The sequence below is a fragment of the Oxyura jamaicensis genome, chromosome 7, assembly GCF_011077185.1.
Source record: "Oxyura jamaicensis isolate SHBP4307 breed ruddy duck chromosome 7, BPBGC_Ojam_1.0, whole genome shotgun sequence".
Classification (NCBI taxonomy): Eukaryota; Metazoa; Chordata; class Aves; order Anseriformes; family Anatidae; genus Oxyura; species Oxyura jamaicensis.
The window spans coordinates 35,476,197-35,495,772 of NC_048899.1; the positions used below are offsets into that span (position 1 = coordinate 35,476,197).

At 37.6% G+C, this 19,576-nt stretch overlaps 1 protein-coding gene across 4 annotated transcripts in view; it reads left to right on the plus strand.

Annotated features, from left to right (window-relative positions):
* Positions 1–19,576, plus strand: part of ARHGAP15 (Rho GTPase activating protein 15) — a 332,778-nt gene that overhangs the window by 207,728 nt on the left and 105,474 nt on the right. For all 4 annotated transcript variants that reach the window (XM_035331541.1, XM_035331544.1, XM_035331542.1 and 1 more), the window contains one exon: positions 19,227–19,304. In XM_035331541.1, coding sequence (XP_035187432.1) covers positions 19,227–19,304 — 78 coding nt within the window. The remainder of the gene's footprint in view (positions 1–19,226; positions 19,305–19,576) is intronic.

Genomic DNA, 19,576 nt, shown 5'->3' on the forward strand with positions numbered 1-19,576 from the left:
TTTTTTTTTTTTTTTTTTCTCTTCATTCTTCCTGTATTATTTATTCGTTCACAATTTTTGATCAAATTCTTGCTTGAAGCATTTAAATGCACAGGCCTGTGCCACTAAAGTCAGCGATATCTTGGCAAAGCGTGTTGCACCCTGGCATTTAATGCAATATCCTTGACAGAAAAATCAGTCGTGTATCTGATGTGACCTGGGAAGGGAATAGTTTTGTACCATGCCGTGGTTAGACTGAAGAAATACAGTCGCCACTCAAAGATTTCTACCATATCTCCACTTTCTCCTTTCTCAGGGCACTTGAAGGGGAAATTTTTCACAGAACCATGTATCCGTGGTTTGTTTTGTTTTGTTTTGTTTCCCCTCGTGTATTCTGTTAGTTTGCCATCAACACCTGCCTCAGATGAGCCCCGATTTCTACTGACCTGTTGACCTGCCTTTTTCACTCCATGCTTGGCCTTGTCCCCAGCAGCCATCCGATAGGTAGCACCAGCCCCCGCGGAGATGAGCAGTGCGGCAAGGAGAGCCTGGGACAATCCCCGCTGCTCTGTAATCCACATGCTGTGCACTCTGCCAAGGGTGGGGCCCATTACAAGACCAGTGGTGCTGCAGATATGATTTCCAGTCATTTCTTGAGTCACCTATTTATTTTGTTATTCGTGACGCTTTAAAAGTCCTGGCATTTTTTTTGCATTTTTTTAAATAAGCGAAAGGCATGAGTAGAACACATATAAAAATAAAAATATCAGTCTACCTATACAAAAAGCCATCCAGTGTTTCTCCTAGTAAAGTTTTACCATGTGAAAACAGCCTGATATTCAGCTCTCTTCCAGGGATGATCATTTGCCCGTGTATCTAATAGCAGAGTAAATGAACACCCTGAGCAGTCAGTATCTTAAACCTATCGGTGGTATCCAGTGTACTTAGATTTTGTAAAGAAATACAGTACTAATGCTCCAGGGAAATATAATTTAACTTTCATCTCTCTTTTGAAATGTCCTTCATTTTCTCTCTCTGTTCCCGCATCCGAGTTAGTGTTCTCAAATCAGCCTAAATGACTTGAGAAATGACACTGCAGGCAGCAAGGCTGGTGATTACAGGTAGAGTTTTCATTCTAAGCTGGACATTGCAGACATTGTTTTCTGTTGCTTTTCTTGGAGCACAGGATGCTCTGACAGGAATGATACACAAAATTACATATTTGATTCGATGCCTAAAAGCCACCCTGGGATCCATAACCTTGCTTAAAGATTTAAGAAAGACCTTTAGTCCACTTCTGAGAAGGTTCTTAGCTTAGAAAACTTTATCTTTCAACTTTACTTCTTAGCAGCTGTTATGTTTTTTTGCTGTCGTTTGTTTGACAGGATCCAGTTATAGGTTCCGATGTCTGTTTAAAGAAACAGGGAGGTTGTTGGCTTTAAAATTCCCTTACTGCTTGTGTGTTCAACATTTTCCCAGGCTTTTCTACATAGTTTGCCAAGTAAAGGGACTGACCTTTTGTAGCAAACACTTTTTCATTTCTAAATGCTCACTTTGATTTTTGTCCCATTTTATGCTCATTCCAAACTGTTTACAACCCACTAAAAATGACTGTGAATTATATGTTTGTGTAATGGATTCCTTTTGTGGTTGGAGTGGAATGTTTACTTTGAACAATTAGTTATCTTTGGGCAGATTATAGTGACCTGAAAAAAAGAATGGCTAAAATTATTATAGTACCTTAACTATTTCCTTTTGTTATCTTCTCTGTTTGGCCAATGTATTATTTACTGGGTTTCATTGCTCTGAGCCCCAGTGAACAAATCATGTTAAATAAGAGCAGCGACAAAATCCCTGAGCGCAGAGCTCTCGGCCTGGGTTGGGGGAGATCTGCTGCGGTCAGGCTGGGAGCTCCAGCAAGGCTTCAGGAGTGACCACTGGGCACTGGGAGTTTGGCTGTGCAGTTTTCACAGGACACAGTTGGGAGAAAAGTTTTAACTTGATAATCAGATTTCTTAAAAGGCGTCCAGAGTTCAACACCTCAAAGCACCTAAAATCAATAATCAGTTTGGCTTTGACGTCCAAGCCTACAACTTGACTAGTCATAATGTCATCGTGTGTAGCAGTGCACTCACACACAGAGTCCCAGACCCCAGAATATTCAATGTTTAAGAAAGAAAATGTCTTGAACAAAGACAAAGCACCTTATGGGATGTAGTAAATAAATAGTCATCATGATGAAGAAAAATTAAGATAGAAATGATGTTTTAAACTACCTCCCCTCCCAAATGCCATGCCAATGACAGAAGGTTGTGTCCCTTTCATCATTTTTATCTCTTAATCTAAATACTAAAGTGCAGCTAAAAGCACTTTAGAACCTATATATATATACACACATATATAAAAAATAGTAAAAAATTACCTTCTAAATCATATACTGCTTAAAAGGTAGTCAGTATTCTGGTAGGACGTTTACATAGGGGAGGGTTCACTTATCTTAAGGAATTAAGCAAAGAGGAAATGAGTTTTAAAAATATAAAGTATTATGAATATATTTACATAGCTAAGAAAAAAAAAAAAAGAGAGAGAGAGAGAGTATAAAAAAACATTTCACACTCTCTCATTTTCTAATGGAAGAAAACACTGCGTAAGACTTGAAAAAAAAATCCCAGCCAGCTCCTAACACTGATGACTCCCTTGCTGGGATCACTCCTTTTGGGCTGGTGTACTGAGTAGGTTATTGGAGTGCAGTGGGGATGCCAGGAGACAAGAGGCCGTGCTGCCAACGTATGTATTAATAACCACTCTATACAACCTCTAACAGTTTATTGGCATGTGCTGTGATACTCCATATTATTAGATTTGTGTTCAGCGACATGTGCCTCCAGGGTGCATTTAGCTTAAGCAATACTTTTAAATGTATTTGTTACTTTAGAATACTTCAGTCCCATTCCTGAGGACCCGAAGGAGGCCGCTGGAACATACGGGGTAGTTTTCCAGAGTGTGCTCACCACCATCCTCGAGCTTCTTCTAACTCTATGGTGTTCCTGAGCTGCTTCCCAGCACTGTTAGACCAAACCCATCAGGCGGTGCCATAAAGGACACATTCTGGCAAGGTTTCTTTGAGAAGGACAGCCTCAGGAAACCTATCCTGCTCACAGGGCAGCTTTGTGTTTCTGTCTCAGTGCAGGGTTACTCTCCCACAGCAGCTGGCCCCTGCACAACCATTGAAAAGTATTTTATTTGTATTTTCTCTCTGTCATAACTTTTAGCATTCCATATTTCTATCTTCAGAGCAAGAAATTGTTCATGAATAGTAGTTTGTTTCCTACAAGCTCATTCACTGAATTTCAATACTTATTCTCCTCTAGGAAGGTATTGTCCAAACTTTTTTCCTTCTCCCAGGCCTACACATGCTTCCTTGCTTACTCTGATATAATTTTACATATTGTTTCCAGTGGCTTTAGCATTCAGTACCCTGAAAGTACAGAGATCAGATTGCTCCATCAAATGATCTGAGCTCCCAGTTCTGCTAATTTTGTACTGTTCATTCTTTCCCACTTTGGGATAATCTATTATACTTGGATCCAGGCACGCACTAAAAGCTAATACTTCCATGAAGAATGTGCAATTTGTACTGTTTAGGTTGTGATGAGATTCCTGAAGTCTTTTATGATTCTATCTTGTTCCAACAGGGCTTCTGCTCCCAACTTTTATAAGCATCGAATAAAAAAGAAAAAAAAAGAAAAAAAAAGAAAAAAAAAAAAAAGCTGATAAAAAAAAATTACACAAACACAAAAATATCCAGCAGTTCAGCAGATAAAGCTTTTTTCCAGGGAATTCTAGTGGGCTGAGGAAAACTGTTTCTGAGGGCATTGAACTATGTTTACTTTAAAGTGGCCAGCAAGCACAAACTTAAACATACAGACGAATGCAATGTAAAACAACCAAGTTCTGAGAAAAGCCCTTGCAAGTTTGTGATTTAAAATGTTTTTGTGTTTTTCTTCTTCTTCTGAGCAGAAATTAAGAGCGGTTGAATTTAGTGCACACATATTGGCAAGCTTTCCCTGACCCGTTCTGTCTTCGGGCTCAGGCAATCCCGCTACAGCCACCTTTCTTCGAGCAAGAGCCAGTTAATAGCGTTGTGCAAGGTCCAAGTCAGAATTGGCTCTGAAGGGTATTCACTCTGGGGCCTCTGTGTCTGCTAGAAAGCCACATTCCGAGTCAGAAAAAATATCGAGAAGTGTCAACAGGAAGCATCACGGAAGAGCAGACAAGACAAATTAGACAAAAGGAGGCAACAGAAAAAAAAAAAAAAAAAAGAAAGAAAAAAAAAGAAAGAAAAGTCTTGCAATGACAATGCAAGAAGAGAAAATAAATATATATCTAAAAATTCCGAGAGCAGCGACTGTAAGCTAGTCAGAAGAAGAAAAAGAAAGAAAAAAAAAAGGCAGGCACTTGAACCAGTTGCTGTCTTTGTCATAGTTACCTGATACCTGTTTCATTGATTAATCTGTTCCAGAGAAATGTATCCATTTCTATGAAAAAGGGGGGATTTGTATTTTAAGCCTTGCCAGTAAAAACAAGCAGACACTCAGTGTGCACCAGAGTAACATTTACAGTGCCTGGGCCAAATTCATGCCTTGTGTAATTTTATTGCTTTTACTGGAATTACACCAGAGATGAGCTTGGCCTTTTGCCTTTTTCTAGCATTGTATAATATATCTATTAGTGAACATGTAGAAGGAAATGGCATTTTGTCTTCAGAATTTTCCATAAAATCTTTTTCAATAGGCTTAATAAATAAAATAAACCACTTAACCTGTGAAATAAGAAAGAATCAAACAACATTTTCTAGATATTAAAATAATGTTAATACACTTTGTAAATCAAACAGTTGACATGTCTTCATGCTGAAACAAAGTCTAGAGAAATTTAAAACCAGCTGACTATCTCTGGCGCTTACCCCATGCCAATGAGAACATGAAGGTCCTGACATAGCCCCTAGTCAGCTTCAGGAAAGTTCACATTTGAGGATATCCACATCCTAGCCATAAAAATGATTAAAAATAAAAAATAAAAATTTAAAAAAAAAAAAGACAAAAAATTCCCCTTTTCCTCCTGAATACATTGAGGTTCTGAATAAACTGAGGATATGAGGCAGTGTGCCTCAGTGTAGTACACATACTGTCACAGGCAAGGATCTGGCACTATTTCTGCCGCAAACCCCATTTAGTCAAACTCCACTTCAGCCATTAACGGAACACTTTGGGCTAACGCTTGACAAAGTGAGTCTGGCCCAGAGATGCTCACAAGGAAAATAAAAAATACATAAAAAAATAAGTCCATTATGTTCTATTAGGGGAAAAAAAAACAAAGGTAATTTTACATTCAGATTCTTTCATCATTCCTGCTCCTTAAAATAAATTTATGGATTTTAAAGAAAATCATGAAGGCATAATTCCACAATGTAGACTAACTGCTTTTCCTGCTTAAAAAAAAAAAAAAAAAAAAAAAGTTACAACAACCCCACTATTTTTTTAAAAAGTTTTACTGCAAAAAAAGAGGGAAAAAAAAAAAAAAAAAAAAAAAAAAAAAGTTTTGCTGTCTGTATGTAACACTATGGGGTCAGTTTAAAAAAATCCCTTCTCCTTTTTTTCTGCCTGCAATTCAAGAGAGCAAATAACTGCAGTTGTATTTTATTACTTCAATTATTTGCTGTAGCAGCTTGTGTTACATCAATGTTTTAACCATATAATATAGCAGCCTAATGGGATTGATACCTAAGTGAGAGAAATTGTACCAACAGAATGCTTCAGGAGCAAGGCAGAGGGCAAAGTAAGACCAGCTTAAAAGGGAGAGTTTATGTTAAGGTTTTCTCTTCTTTAAGAGAAGATTTTTTAGTTCCTTTTACTCCTCTGAATTTATGAAGTTGATCTTGCTAGCAATCTAAGAACTAAATCGCCCCTAAATTTGTTCCTGCATGATAATCGGCCCCGGAATTAACATGTCTTGTAAAGACCTCCGGTTGTATATTCACTCCGCAGATTGCTTTATTTTAATCAGGATCCTCACAGATCATGGATGTAATTATACAGCAAAACAACTTCTTTTTGTCTTCACGCAGACAAACAATGCTCACTGGTTTGAGTGGAATGACATATATGTAAATGAGAGCAAAATGTGGCCATTTTGTTTTATAACACAGCAGAACCGTATTGCTTCGGTCCTGAATAGCTGCAGGCAGCCGGATCCAGCTCTCAGTGATTCCTTCAGGCACCTTTTTTGCTGGTGCCAGAGGTGATACATTTGAAACAGTTCAGATTCTCGGGAAACAGATATTGCCATTAGGAACTGCTTTCTCATGTTTGTTCGACTCTGTAATTGATATATTTCATTCCATACTTCCTGATTTACTGAGATCAGTCCACAAAAATAGGTACAGGCTTCTTTTTAAGAACCTGAGTAAGTCCCATTTTGTGGTCAATGTGTTTTGTTGGATCAGAGCTTTAAACTTAATATATTTGGATCAGAAATGTAAATATCCAGATTTTCTCTCAGGATTTCAAAACAAAGAACAAAAACTTGGTGAGTTGCCCAGACTGTGGACCATTTTCAGGTATAATACTGAGGCTCTTAAAATCACCACGGACCCCTCCAAAGCAAGAGCAAAGCAACGAGTCTTCTTCTAGATCTCTTTGCTCAGAAAACACAAAAAAACTCCTCAAAAGACAGAGAGTAGCTATTCCCTGCCTCTTCACCCCATCTCCCCAGGAAATATTTCCCCCAATATTTCAAACCATATGTTTAGATTTGTCAGTCCTGAACTGACATGGTGTTACGTGACATAGCACACCAGAGTAGCTGCCACCACATGGCTTTCCTGTGCCAGCAGCAACCACACAATGGTGTTGGAGGTACCACAACTTTTTGTTTACTTAGAAGTGAAATAATTTTGATGAGTGTATGGTATCAGTTAGCAAGTGTTGAGTTCTTTATGGTGATATTGCTCATGTTGACTTAAATGGAAAACGGATCAGCTCAAAAATCTTTAATAAGAAAAGTTTCTTACTGTAGTTGTAGTGATGCCCTGTGGAGCCACTAGAACTAAAAATCTGTCAGCGTACTTGGTAGAAACTTTGTTTCATGGTTCTCTAACTCATATGATTGAGATTAAATTGAACAAAATCTTGGCACATAGTTTGGCAGTCGAGAAGCATTCCTGTGTTTGTGTGTGTGTGTGTATGAGACAGGCAGGCAGAGCGAGGGGAGAATTCAGCAGTCACTCAGTTGGTGTTAAATTATCAGGTGCTACATAGTTTTAATAAACCTTAGTGGGAAGATAAGATAAAACCTCTTCTAATGAAAATTGCTTTCACTGAGGTTATAAACTAAGCTTTAAACAAGCTGAGCATCTACTGTAACCAATTAACTATTGAAAATAAAATCATTCCAATTCTCTAGCCCGGCTAACCCATAAACCAGACCTTAATCCAAACAGAAAGGTAACAGATTCTAGAAAGGGTGCTCTTTAGGTATTCAGGTTTTCCTGCTTTACCACTAAAACAGAGGAGCTCACAAACTGCTTTATTTAATGCCCGGATCTGTGACCTGCAGGGCTATCCTCACCGTGGTGGCTAATGGAGCTTTATGTTTAGGTGCACTTCTACCATCACTTAGCAAAGAGAGGTTCTCTTTAGGTATTTTGCAAGTGGTCATGATATAATGTTTGAGAAGCATCTGGATTTGCACTCCAGAAATTGTTCATAAAGTTTTCCTTTATTATCTTTATTTCACTTGCATTTTTGTTTTCTGATATGTCATATATTAAAAATACAAAGAGCACGGCTTACAGTAAGAGTCTGTGCTAGAAACTTTGGAATTGTCTTGGATGTCTCTGTAGTAAATGTTGTTAATGATTACTGGAATTTTCACTGAAGAAGGAAATTAGATATGGAAAACACTGTATGCCAACTTCTTCTTTCCAAGTCTTCAGAAATACCAGCGGATCTGTGTGAACCCTAGTAAGAGAGCTGAGATTGGATTTCCACCTTCCTTACATCATTCCATCTTGCAGTCAAAATTAAGATACAAAGGCAATGATACAAATCAAAATCCTTCCCATAACCTCAAATTTTAAAATAATTATCTTCCTTAAAAATATCAAATGATACTGATATTTATGCCTTTACTTCACTGAGAAGTCAGCTAACATATCTGGTACATTATGTTGCCAGCAGCTCATCTTGTTTCTTCTCAGAAGTCAGTATTTTTTCTTTATTCTTTGCATGTCTCAGGTACATTTCAGTTATGTTTTTCATATCTCCTTGTGTTATTATTATTATTTTAATATCTCAAAACAGATAGTAATTTGTTCCATTTCAGACTATACTTAACCTATGGAGTGGCTTCTGTCAAAGTAGTGAAGTATGCACTAATTTCTTAAGTTTTTATACTTACCACTGTTTGTAACCCACTTCAGGATTTCTGTGATCTCAGTAGATCTCCTGACTGCATTTCTTACCTAATGTTGCTTTGGTGACAATTCAGATTTTGTCCAGATTAAATGGAGGCAGAAAAAGTCTTTATGTGACCTGAGCCTGTTTGGGACACTTAATGTCCCATATGACAGGAGAAATAAAATACAGGACTGTAAAGTCCTGCAGCTAAGAGGAAAAAATAATGGAAAAATATGTAAGCACGATAGGCTTGTGTCATATTAAAATCAATGTTTCAGTCTTTTGACATATTCCTGCTTAGTGTCACCGTTTAATAGTGACAGTTGTATTTGTCAAGTCATGTTTGCTAAATATGATTTTTTGCAAAAACAGAACAATTTTGTTCACTTATTGAAGGAATTTGCAGACTAGAGGTCTAGCACACAGAAGAAGGTGTAGGAGTTCAGTGGAACCCCATGATCTTAATCATTAGTGTGTCTTTAAATGCATGAAATGTATACTGGGAAAGATATTCATGAGTTAGAAGCTATCTATGCATATACATACACACACACACCTTTGAATTATCACATTTATATGTTAGCCAGATATGCAATGCTAAGAATAGCCATATCTCCACTTATCTTCCAAGAAAGCCTCTGAGTTTTCCACACAGGCATGGACTGTAACACCCAAAGGTGTCTGATAGTGTACCATAGGGTAAAGAATTTAATTTTTAAATGTTTTCTCCCACTTAGAGATAAAAGGCAAATAGAAAGATAGACGCCTACAATCTTATATTAAAAGTAAAACTGTTACCAGCTGCACACAAGAGCCCAAACTCCATTTTTAGCGCCCTGTTCTGCTAGCATAATCCTTCTGTTAGAAATATTGAGCTGGTCTAATTTCTAACCATACAAAACATATCCAGCCTTCTGTGTTATGCAATGGAACAAGTGCTGTCAAGTGCCTAGCTGATGTTTCTTTAACCGTTGTTGGACTACAGCAGATAAACTGTGTTCACATCCACGAAACAGCAAAGCACCACGGCTGTAGGAAGTGCCCACAAATGGTTAGGCAGGACCTGCTCCTGGAGACAGCGAGACAGATAGCTCTGAGACATTTAAGCTTGAACGGAGCGTAGCTGTCAGGTAAAAATGGGGCTGTTAGAGAGAAGAATACTGGGCCTATCTGGACTCCTCAACTACATTGAAAGAAAAAAAAAAAAAAAAAAAGAAAAAAAAAAAAAAAGAATGATGAAAGAAACTGTCCTGTGACTTCAGATTTCTATCCTAAACATCTCTATTCCATCCTAAATTTCCTATCCCTGTCACTATCCTTCAAACAAACAAACAAACAAATCTGCCAAGAAAAGGTCCTACTGTCCAGAAAATGCAAACTCCTTACCCATTTTGGCTGAAGGTTTTGTGTGCCCAAATGTATGGTTCTTCCACTTGCAACCGTTAAAAGTCCCATCAGCAGCAGTGCTGGTCAGGATGGGGAGGTGACATTGCCGAGGTCTATTTTAATCTCTCACTATTGTGAAAGATGTGGAAAGACTGTCCCTACTGTGCACTAAATTATCTTTAAAATCAGCATTGGGAGTAAGGGATGTTTGGAGAACTGTGTCTGTCCCTTAGCTTTTAACCACAGTTCCTACTGATGTCAGTGGACCTGACTGAAAGTCCCATATAGTCCTAAGCGAGGAGTTAGACCCCCCAAGTGCCATTTCCCTTAGTATTCTGACGCTGCTCAAAAAACACAGGCATGATGTTGGTGATGATGGATCCCTAAATGAAGCACAGTTTAACCAAAGTGGGAGGATTTAGCAAAATGCATAAATTTCTCGTATGCTACTGTCTGTAACAAGCAGATCCTCAGCCAGTTTAGTGAGCATAAGTTACAGCTGGCTTCTGCTGGAATAGTTTATGCTCTTGACCCTCCTCAGTTGTGTAGCCAATAGGGAGTTGTCAGGCTACATGTGTTTTTAAACTTCTTTCAGCTAAATCAGAAATCCAAAAGCAAAATACAGCTCTCAGCAGTATCATGTGGAGTTGTGACACTCCCTGGAGGGCTCAGGGTCCATAAACCAATGAATGGATTACAATGAGGCATAAATGTAGTATTTTCATCCATGACAGATATAATCTTGAGCCTGTATTTTTCATGTTACTTAACTCTTTCAGAACATAATGTGCGACAGAAAATGTCTTATAATGCACATTGCAGTAAGTATCAGTCAAGTATGCTTTATTGCTGAGCTCTACATGTTTCCAGAAGTTAACAGGCACAGCTGGGATGTAAGAAATGGCAGCGTTGTATATATTTCTTGAACACACAAAATACCTTGGCTCTCTTCTCCCCTCCACTCAACATTACATCCCCAGCTGTTCTGAGCATGTCAGATGGTGGATGAGTTTTCCATCAGCAGCTTCTCCTGAAATGATAACCTTTATTAAGGTTTTAATTCTCCCCCAAAATAAACCACATTATCCATATTGTCATCACATTCATATTAGACTACATTGTATATATATAGCAGATATTGCATGGCATGGAATAATAGGAATACTAACTAATGGGAGGTAGTTAACTGCTATTAGCAGCTTTACCTACCAGAAAAGAAAAATCAGTGCTAGTATTTAAAGTCTTTAAAGTCTTTAAAGTATTTAGTGACCCTCATAAAAATGTCTCAGACCTCTCTACCTGAAATCCCCTTCTGTCAACCCCCATAGTGCCATATGGCCACGATGCCACATGGGTAAGTGTAAGCTGCACATCTCTGGGAACATGAAGCTGCTTGTATCCTAAGAGAAAGGATTGCTGGTGAAGGACCATTCAGCTTTTGAAGACGTCTGATACTCCTGAAAGAAGATTTGGGCAAGCAGGAAAAGAAAAAAAAAAAAGAGAGAGAGAGAGAGAGAGAGAGAGAGAGAGAGAGAGAGAAAAGTATATTTGATAAAGTAGCAGGGAACCATAGATACTCTATTTTTTTCAGATAAATCAAGTGTGAGCAACTAGGAGTGGTGAAGGAGGTATTGAAATAGAAAACAAACAAACAAATTAAAAAAAAAATCCACAAAATTAAATACTAATGTATTACAGAGAGAGAATGGATACTTCCAAACATTTGCTAATTTCAGATATTGTACTGTGTTGCATCGAGTAAGACGATGTTATTTCTTTTTAACTGCCATTCCATTTAAACCAGTGAGTGATGTGTGCACTCGAGGTCTGTATTTGGTAGGGATTTTTCCCCTTTAGCATAAACCTTGTTGATTTAAAAATTGAACAAAGATGAATCAGGTGGTAAATGTATTCATGTAATCATTTTCATTAATAAGCCGTTATAAATAATAGAGGGAAGGTTTTAAGTGTATAATTTTCTGTAGCACAATTGAGATTTTTCCACATCTTCAGCAGTAAGTTAATTAGAATCACCTGCATTTTCTTGGGCGGACACCAAATGGATTGCAAACAAAAACAGATTAAAATAGCTGTAGCTCATGGCATACAGATGACAAGATTCACAAAGAGGACAATCAGGCAATGAAAACCTCCTCTTTTTCAAACATTTTTAAAGGAAATTCAGCTCTTGTGAGTCGCTGTAAAAAGACGTTTGTAAGTGTTTCGCTGAAAGACTAGAATGGCTTTGTTTCTGATCCCATGATGAGTGAAAGAAATGTTTAAGAAAGATCACTTTACAGAGAGATTCAGACTGAAATGTGATGACTGTGATTCAAGCCAAGCCAAAAATTACAGCTCAGAATTAAAGGGGATGGACGTGGCTTGGGAATCCATTTTCCCACATTCCTGAATCTCAATCATCCCAGCCAATGTTTAAAAGAAAATACAGTGGAAAACAATGAGGTCACTTTGTTTAGCTGCAAGAAACAGGACTATCGGAATGGCAAAAGTATATATTGGAAGTAACGGCAAAATTACAGTGAGCACGCTACATGTTCAATGGTTTCATTCAAAACAAGTAGCTTCAAAGCCTAGTGTTTTCTTTTTTTTTTTTTTTTTTTTTATTTATTTATTTCTTGTTTCAGGGAGCCTTCTGAGTACATCTTCTTGTTCCTGGGGTTTTTAAACCATAAACTTCTTGAATGTCAAAGACAGAGAAACACAATAGAGAAGAAGACGGAGACAGAGTGAGCTTGATTTAGGCATTAAACAGCAGCCCTGCATAGCAGTGAACTGTGTGCTAGTTTAAATTGCACTCGCGCTGTACTGTCGCTACCCTTATTTATTTGTATATAAATATCCAAATAGAAATTCTACCATCAAGTGATATGAAACAGAATAAAGTATATCATCCATCATATTCACTTGTTACTTATTCTCAGTATGTAATGCTCATATTCAGAGTTGTAATTGCTTCCATTAAACAGTTTCTACAGGGTCTTGAAAACAATAAGATCTTAGTCAAGCTTTTCTCCTTTCATTGCATCTTGAAGTTATTACTGCAAGAAAAAATGAGATTTTCTTTTTATGTAGGAATGCCCCTCATCTTCTTGATATTATTGCAGTCAAACATAGGATTATTTCTCATTAGCTAATTTCCTAAAGAGATTCACCAAACCTCATGTCAGACACCTCCTATAGTCTCATTTCTTAGCTTGTTAAGAGCTAGTACAATTATTCCCTTCCTTCTTTCCCCCTATACCCTTGTGTCTACTAAAATCTGATGCAGTCTTGAAGTAATAGAAAAAAGAAGACCTTGTTCATCCTACTTTCAGTTTGGGCTTGCCTACCAGAGGTCCTGCAACTGCAGTTCTGAGGTCATGAGTCCAGTGACTGCAAAACATGTGAAAAGTACCTACAGAGAGGTCATCTTTCCATCCTCTCTTTAATACAATGAATGTATTTTGTGTTTCATTTGCCAATATCAAATACACTGCTCTACTGGAGATCCTGTTTGCAGTGCATGGAGAGGTGCGGTCTCTTCCCTCCTTCTCTTTGATATTCCTCTTTCTATAATTCAAGGGATCACATTAGTCCTCTTTGCTGTAGAATTGAACTGTGAGGTTCTGTTCAGCTGGTATCTAAAAGAACCCCAAAGTCCTTGCCAACCTATGTCCAGAGTGCTGGGTGTGCCCTGTGTTTTTCCATATGAAAACTTATTTTACTGGACTGAGACCATTTAAGGTGGCAATTCAGACCTTCTGTAACTTCACCTGTCCTCATCATTATTTAATACCTCCCTGATCTTTGTGTCATCTGTTTACTTTGCCAAGAGAGATTTTTTATTGTTGCTCACGTCTCTGATAAAGGTATTAGATGGCACTGGATTGAGAGCTCCACTCTTGCAAACTCTTCCAGTTATGACCTTGTTAACTGATATCTCCCATTAACTACCACATTTTGAGGTCTGTCATTGAGCCAGTTTTTAATCCATGTAATATATGCCCTGTTAATTCCATAAAATGCAAGTGCTTTAATCAAAATGTCATGTGGTACTGAGTCAAAAGCATTTTGGAAAGCCAAATATACTATTTCAACACCATTGTCTTTATCATCCAGACCTGTCAAAAATCCAGTCTTTCAAAGAGATGCAACAAGTTTGCTAGACAGGGCCCTGATTTCCATGAAACCATGCTGATTAAGATTAATTATATTTTGCTCTGAATTATTTGTTCATAGAGTCGTGAATTAATTATTTAAGTAGACTGTCTGGGACCGAGGTCAGTCTAGCCAGGCTCCGAGCGCATCCCTCTTACTGCTTTTACAGTATCAGAGTAACTCTTCTGCCACTCTTTCCAACCTTAGTCATTTTGAAATATTTCTCTGTATTTTATTTGCAAATGAAAAACACATGTATATTATGATCACTGGTAAGTGAAAACTGTATTTTTTTTTTATGACAGCAATTATCTCTCTGTCCTTCAGAGTGACTTCCAATATTACCTGCTGTTCAGTCTCCTAGGTTTGTTTATTCTTGTCTGGCTGGTGGAGCTATCTAGCGTGGCAGATGTATGGCACCCACAAGAAGGGTGGTTACAATTTCATTCCAGCAGAACAGAGCAAATCCTGGCGTCAGCCTCCAGCCCCACTACTCAGAAGTTTAAGGGCATGCTTAACTACACACAGTGCAACCCCAAGAAGCAGGATAGAGATGTCACCAGTGCTGAAAACCCCACTGAGCACAAATAGTCTCGTGTTCAAACAAAGCTGGTGCTTGTATCAACCTGAGCTGCGTACCAGGCTTGCTGGTTCAACCACCTTCTGCTCACGCCACCTCTGCATCACACCTCATTGCATGTGCAATAAATCCCATGTGTGCGCTGCAAATGCTTTCATGTTCTTACTGTCTTTGTGGTGTAGCTCAGGCCTGGTTTGTTGTTCTCATCATTTTCATCTCTGATTTCCATCGTGTCAGACAAAAATAAATAAATAAATTTATCCTATATTCACCCGAAAGCCCAGGTACCTTTTGTACCCTAATCTAAATGCAGCGCTGTCAGTGTTGAAGTTTAACATGTTGAATTTATTCATTAGCACTCTTCGTGATTTTCCTTCTAATGGCATAGAATTATTGATCTTTTGTAAAACTATTTTTGTTGTGTGCTGTTTTCTGGTGTTTTTCTCATCAGTCACATCAGCTTGCCATTGGTGTGTTTGCTGCATTCACACACTTCTGCCTCTTTAAATGGCTTCATGCCTCATTTCTGTGCCCTTAGTAAACTAAAAAAAAAAAAAAAAATGTTTATAACTCAGGTATTTATGGTAAGATGTATATGAAAACAGGAGGAAAGAATTATAGTTTTAGGGAGAACATACCCTGATAATGACCTCTGAAATATTTGTAAAGATAGCCCTGGGCATCTGAGCCCACAAAATAGTTTATAATACAACAGCTTGATTACATAATGATACTTTAGTTTTAAAACGTATGATCTTTCTGTTTATGGGAAGGCATAATAGGCTCCTTTGAAATACAATATTTTTGCCCTGAACATAACTGATTTTAAATGAAAGGACTAACTAAAGAATGCCTTTTTTCAAGTTTGTACTTCACTTTGTTGTTGAATCCAGCACGATGGTTTCTTTTATAAAACTCCTAACAGGCCTGGGGACCACACCTACTTCAGGATGCATTAATTGTAAAAGCTTCATGGGTTTCCATGCAGGAAGTTACCTCGTATCATTTAAGATGATATGTTTCAAGTTCTAAATCTTGTTAAAAAAACAAACAGAGAGAAAAATATCTATGTAACCAACACCCCTACCACTTTCCCCTTATCCCCCCGAATTTCCTGTTATATGTTCAATTTTAAGATGTTGTCAAACATTCATTAAGCTTAGGCAGAACGCAGTATGATCTGGGAGAGGGATTCATTCTCTGCACCAAAACAGAATTAATGAGAGCATTCCATTCAAGACAGTTCATAAAGCATCAGAACAACTTCAACCAGTATAAAAAAACAACATATTACAACTTTTGTTTGGATATCACCTAAACTCTTCTTTTGCCTGTTTTTAGTGCTTTTTTTCTGCACTGCCTGGTTCCAGCTCGAACTGCTACTGGAGCTGGCAGTGACCTGTGTGCATGGTTGTTTTCACCTTGGCTAAAGGGAGGAGTGCAAGAGATGTTCGTAACTAAATGTTCTTCTGAGACCTTCTGTGCAGTTCTGCAGAGTGTATATCACGTTGATTGTTCATGAATTCCTACCAAACCTGAATTTGGCTGCCTTTTAACTTTCTTATCAGGAGAGCCTGTGTGAATTTTTAATGAAAGCTAAACCTTGCATATAATTAGGGTGTTAAACTGATGTATTCTTGAAGAAGTCCTTTTCGTATATTTCTTATACCTTTACAAAATTTAGAAGGATGAAACCATTGAAGTCTTTATCAAGTTTTTGGCTGCCATTTTTAATTGTGGGCCCATGCTATTCTCAGGTTCCTCATTAAAACAAACAAAAAAAAAGTTGGAGCATGGGATATAAAGCAAATAAGGTAATTCTTCCCCTCCAGGGCAAAATCCAGTAACTCATTTCTGATAAAACCCACTCCAAAGAACAAGAAGGTCAGCCTATAGTGAGCAAGCAGTTGGACTTTATTAAAATGAATATTTTTCCAGAAATGTTCTTTACCACTGTACTTGAACGCCAGCACCAGATAGGAAACTCTGAACAACTTTTGTTTCATCTTGTTCCCTAAGTATTTATAGCCTGCCGTGAAGAAACACTGACAGCAGTGCAGTGATGTTTTTATTCTTGATAGAGGTGCCCTTAAAAGTGAATTTGCTTTGAAAATTGCTCAAAAAATCAGGACATTAGAACTATAAAGACATCTCTTTCTTTCTCTCTCCCTCTCTCTTTTTTGCGCCTAATTGGATTTCCAAAATAAGTTGTTAACAATCCAGCTAAGATAATGTGGTCATGAAAAGGATGTCCAAATCCACCAATTTACATTGGTTTGGTTTGGCTTAACTTTCAAAGTTCTTGGAGCAGAAAGTTGATGGCACGTGAACACTATAATTGGCTTGATATTCTTGGATTTTTTTCTCTCTTGCCATATTGTATAGTGTCCAAATGAAATGCTAATCAGAGCTCATTTCTGGACCAAAGTAAATTTATAACAATAATAATTCACTTATATACTCCACATCATTTTGCAAGATGTAATATCCTCCAATTTACAACATAGTTTGTCATTTTCACTCGATCTGGATAATTTATATAGTTTCATACCGAGGGGGTTGAGCTGTTCCAAATTGATGCTATTAATGTGAGGCACTGCTATTTCACCCAAAGTGACATGTATTGCTTTCACTTCCATATATCCCAAAAGGTTGAGAACTGAGTCGAGTTAAATGCAAACAAAAGTTAACATTCTCTTTTGGGGCTTTTTCTTTGTTTGTTTTATTTTTCCTCTTTCCTTTTTGGTTTAGACTTCAATTTACATGATGCAGTTCTTAATCTCTAACCAACAGGAGTCCCATATTCCTAAACAAGGAACTACTCTTGCTCTCTCACTTTCCCCATTCTAAGACGGAATGAAGCTCCTCAGTTTTAGGATAAAATTGCATTATTTAAACATTTTAGTAATTTCCATTTGCTCATATGTTATATATCCAGTTGATGGATAACTTCCAAGTGTTCTTGATTGGCAAATCCATTTTGATTTCTCTTAAATAAACTTATTCTTTATCCCTCTGTAACCAAAGGGGATCTTCCTGAAATGAATCATCACTTTCAGTATTATGTTGCAGGATACCCACAGGTGCAGAGTAGAAAATGGTTTAATAAGAGGAATAGATAACCAATGTACAGTATGGAATTGTTATTCCTCTTTAAAATAGATTATTTCTTGGAAACCAAATGAGAAAGTTCCTAGCAGGGTAGACATATAATAAGAACTGCATTTTGCAGAGAGAAAAACAAACAAACAAACAAAAAGCAACAGTAATTTGTTTCTGTCTGAATCAAAAGTAAAATTAAATCTTTTAAAAAGCCTCAAGATAATGACATTACCTCCAAACATTGGACTCTGCTGCTTGGGGCACTCATCTGCCAAGGCATGATGCAAGTATCTTTGAAATGAGGACTTGAACTTCAGCTCCCTCCTGTTTAAGTGTAATTACAACTGGGCTTCTGAGTTGCTTTTTGACTTGTTTTCACTTTTTCCTATACTTTCCATTTTTCCTTTTTCCTCACCCTGAATTGGAAAATGAAAAATTCCCACTAGACACATTGTCAGAACTGAAATATTTCCTGAAAATATTTCGTTTTGACAAATTAACATTTTCCACGAGAAAGGCTTTCTCTGAAATTGTTTGCCAAAAGCTAATTAAAACTTGTGTTCCAAGTGATGAGTAGCCTTAAAAAAAACTGTTTGGTGTAGATTCTCTTAGCTTCTTGTTTACTTGCAAGTCTTAAATGTGGAATGACAATGTACAGTTTTGTGTTTTCAATTTTTAAGCATGCAGATTCGGTCATTGTTTGCACAATAGCTAATTCCCCAAGGAAAGGAGAGCGGTTCCCATGTGCTTTGAAATGCTACAGCTATGCAACCCGGGCTGGAAGTGCTATTTTAAACAGTCATATCAGCAGAGCTTGCTGTAGGAGATAATATGTCACAAAAGGGAGTATGACATCTAGTTTCACCTAGAAGATAAACCTTGAGTAGATATGCAGGGAGAAACAAGACTGTCAGGTTGTCCTTGAAAAGGATGGCCTATATTAATGAAGAAATCCACTCCGGGGCATATGCTATTTGGGATATTTAATTTCAGCTTCAAACTTGTCTGATCTGCTATGAAGAATATAGTAGAGAAGCTTTAGTTGTGTATAGTCTCACACATGTCATGATTTCAGAGTGGCCATCTCACCACTTTATTTCAGAAGGTCATAGCCTCAGAAATTCATGTCTGAAAAACCCAGGCCCTAGACTGAGAAGCTTCCCCTATTAATACAAGCTATTAGTAGAAGCACCCCGCATTTCAGCAGGGCTAACATACTCTCGTACGTATCCCAAACAGCCCTTCTCTACGAACACAAGAGCTAATTCACTCTTCTTTTCCCGTCACACTCAAATACCTTCGCAGAATCGTATTCTGCTGACAGAATTACAAGATAATTACAGTCAGGTATTTTGTATTCACTTAAGCTAATCTCCCACTTTTATTTTTCATTGTTGTTGTAATCAGGCAGGAGGCACTTCAGTTTTTGTCAGGTGGATTATTTTTCAGTCATTCACTACACTGCACTTCTTCATACTTGTTAGGGCGCTTCTGGCTTCTTGACAGACATACAAAGAAAAATACTTATATGATCTAAAATGAAATATGTGTTTCTCTTTCAGGTCTAGAAGTTGATGGAATATACAGAGTTAGCGGCAATCTGGCAACAATACAGAAGTTACGATTTGTTGTCAATCAGGGTAAGTGATTCCTCCACCCTGGTAATGTTTTGTTTAGTATTTAACTGTCTCAGATGACAGAATTTCAGAATCTGCTATACATTAGTGGCATAGAATGATGAGCTGTGTTTTGGAAAAGAGAGGAAAGGGAAGGTAGAAAGATATTGCACAGAGGGAAATGTCAGTTAGGAGAGAGGAAAAACAGCACAGTAAGCAGAGGAAAATAGTAGTTAAACAGGAGATGAGAAACAAACAGAAAAAAAGGAGGAAATGGATAAATGAAATAAGGTGGC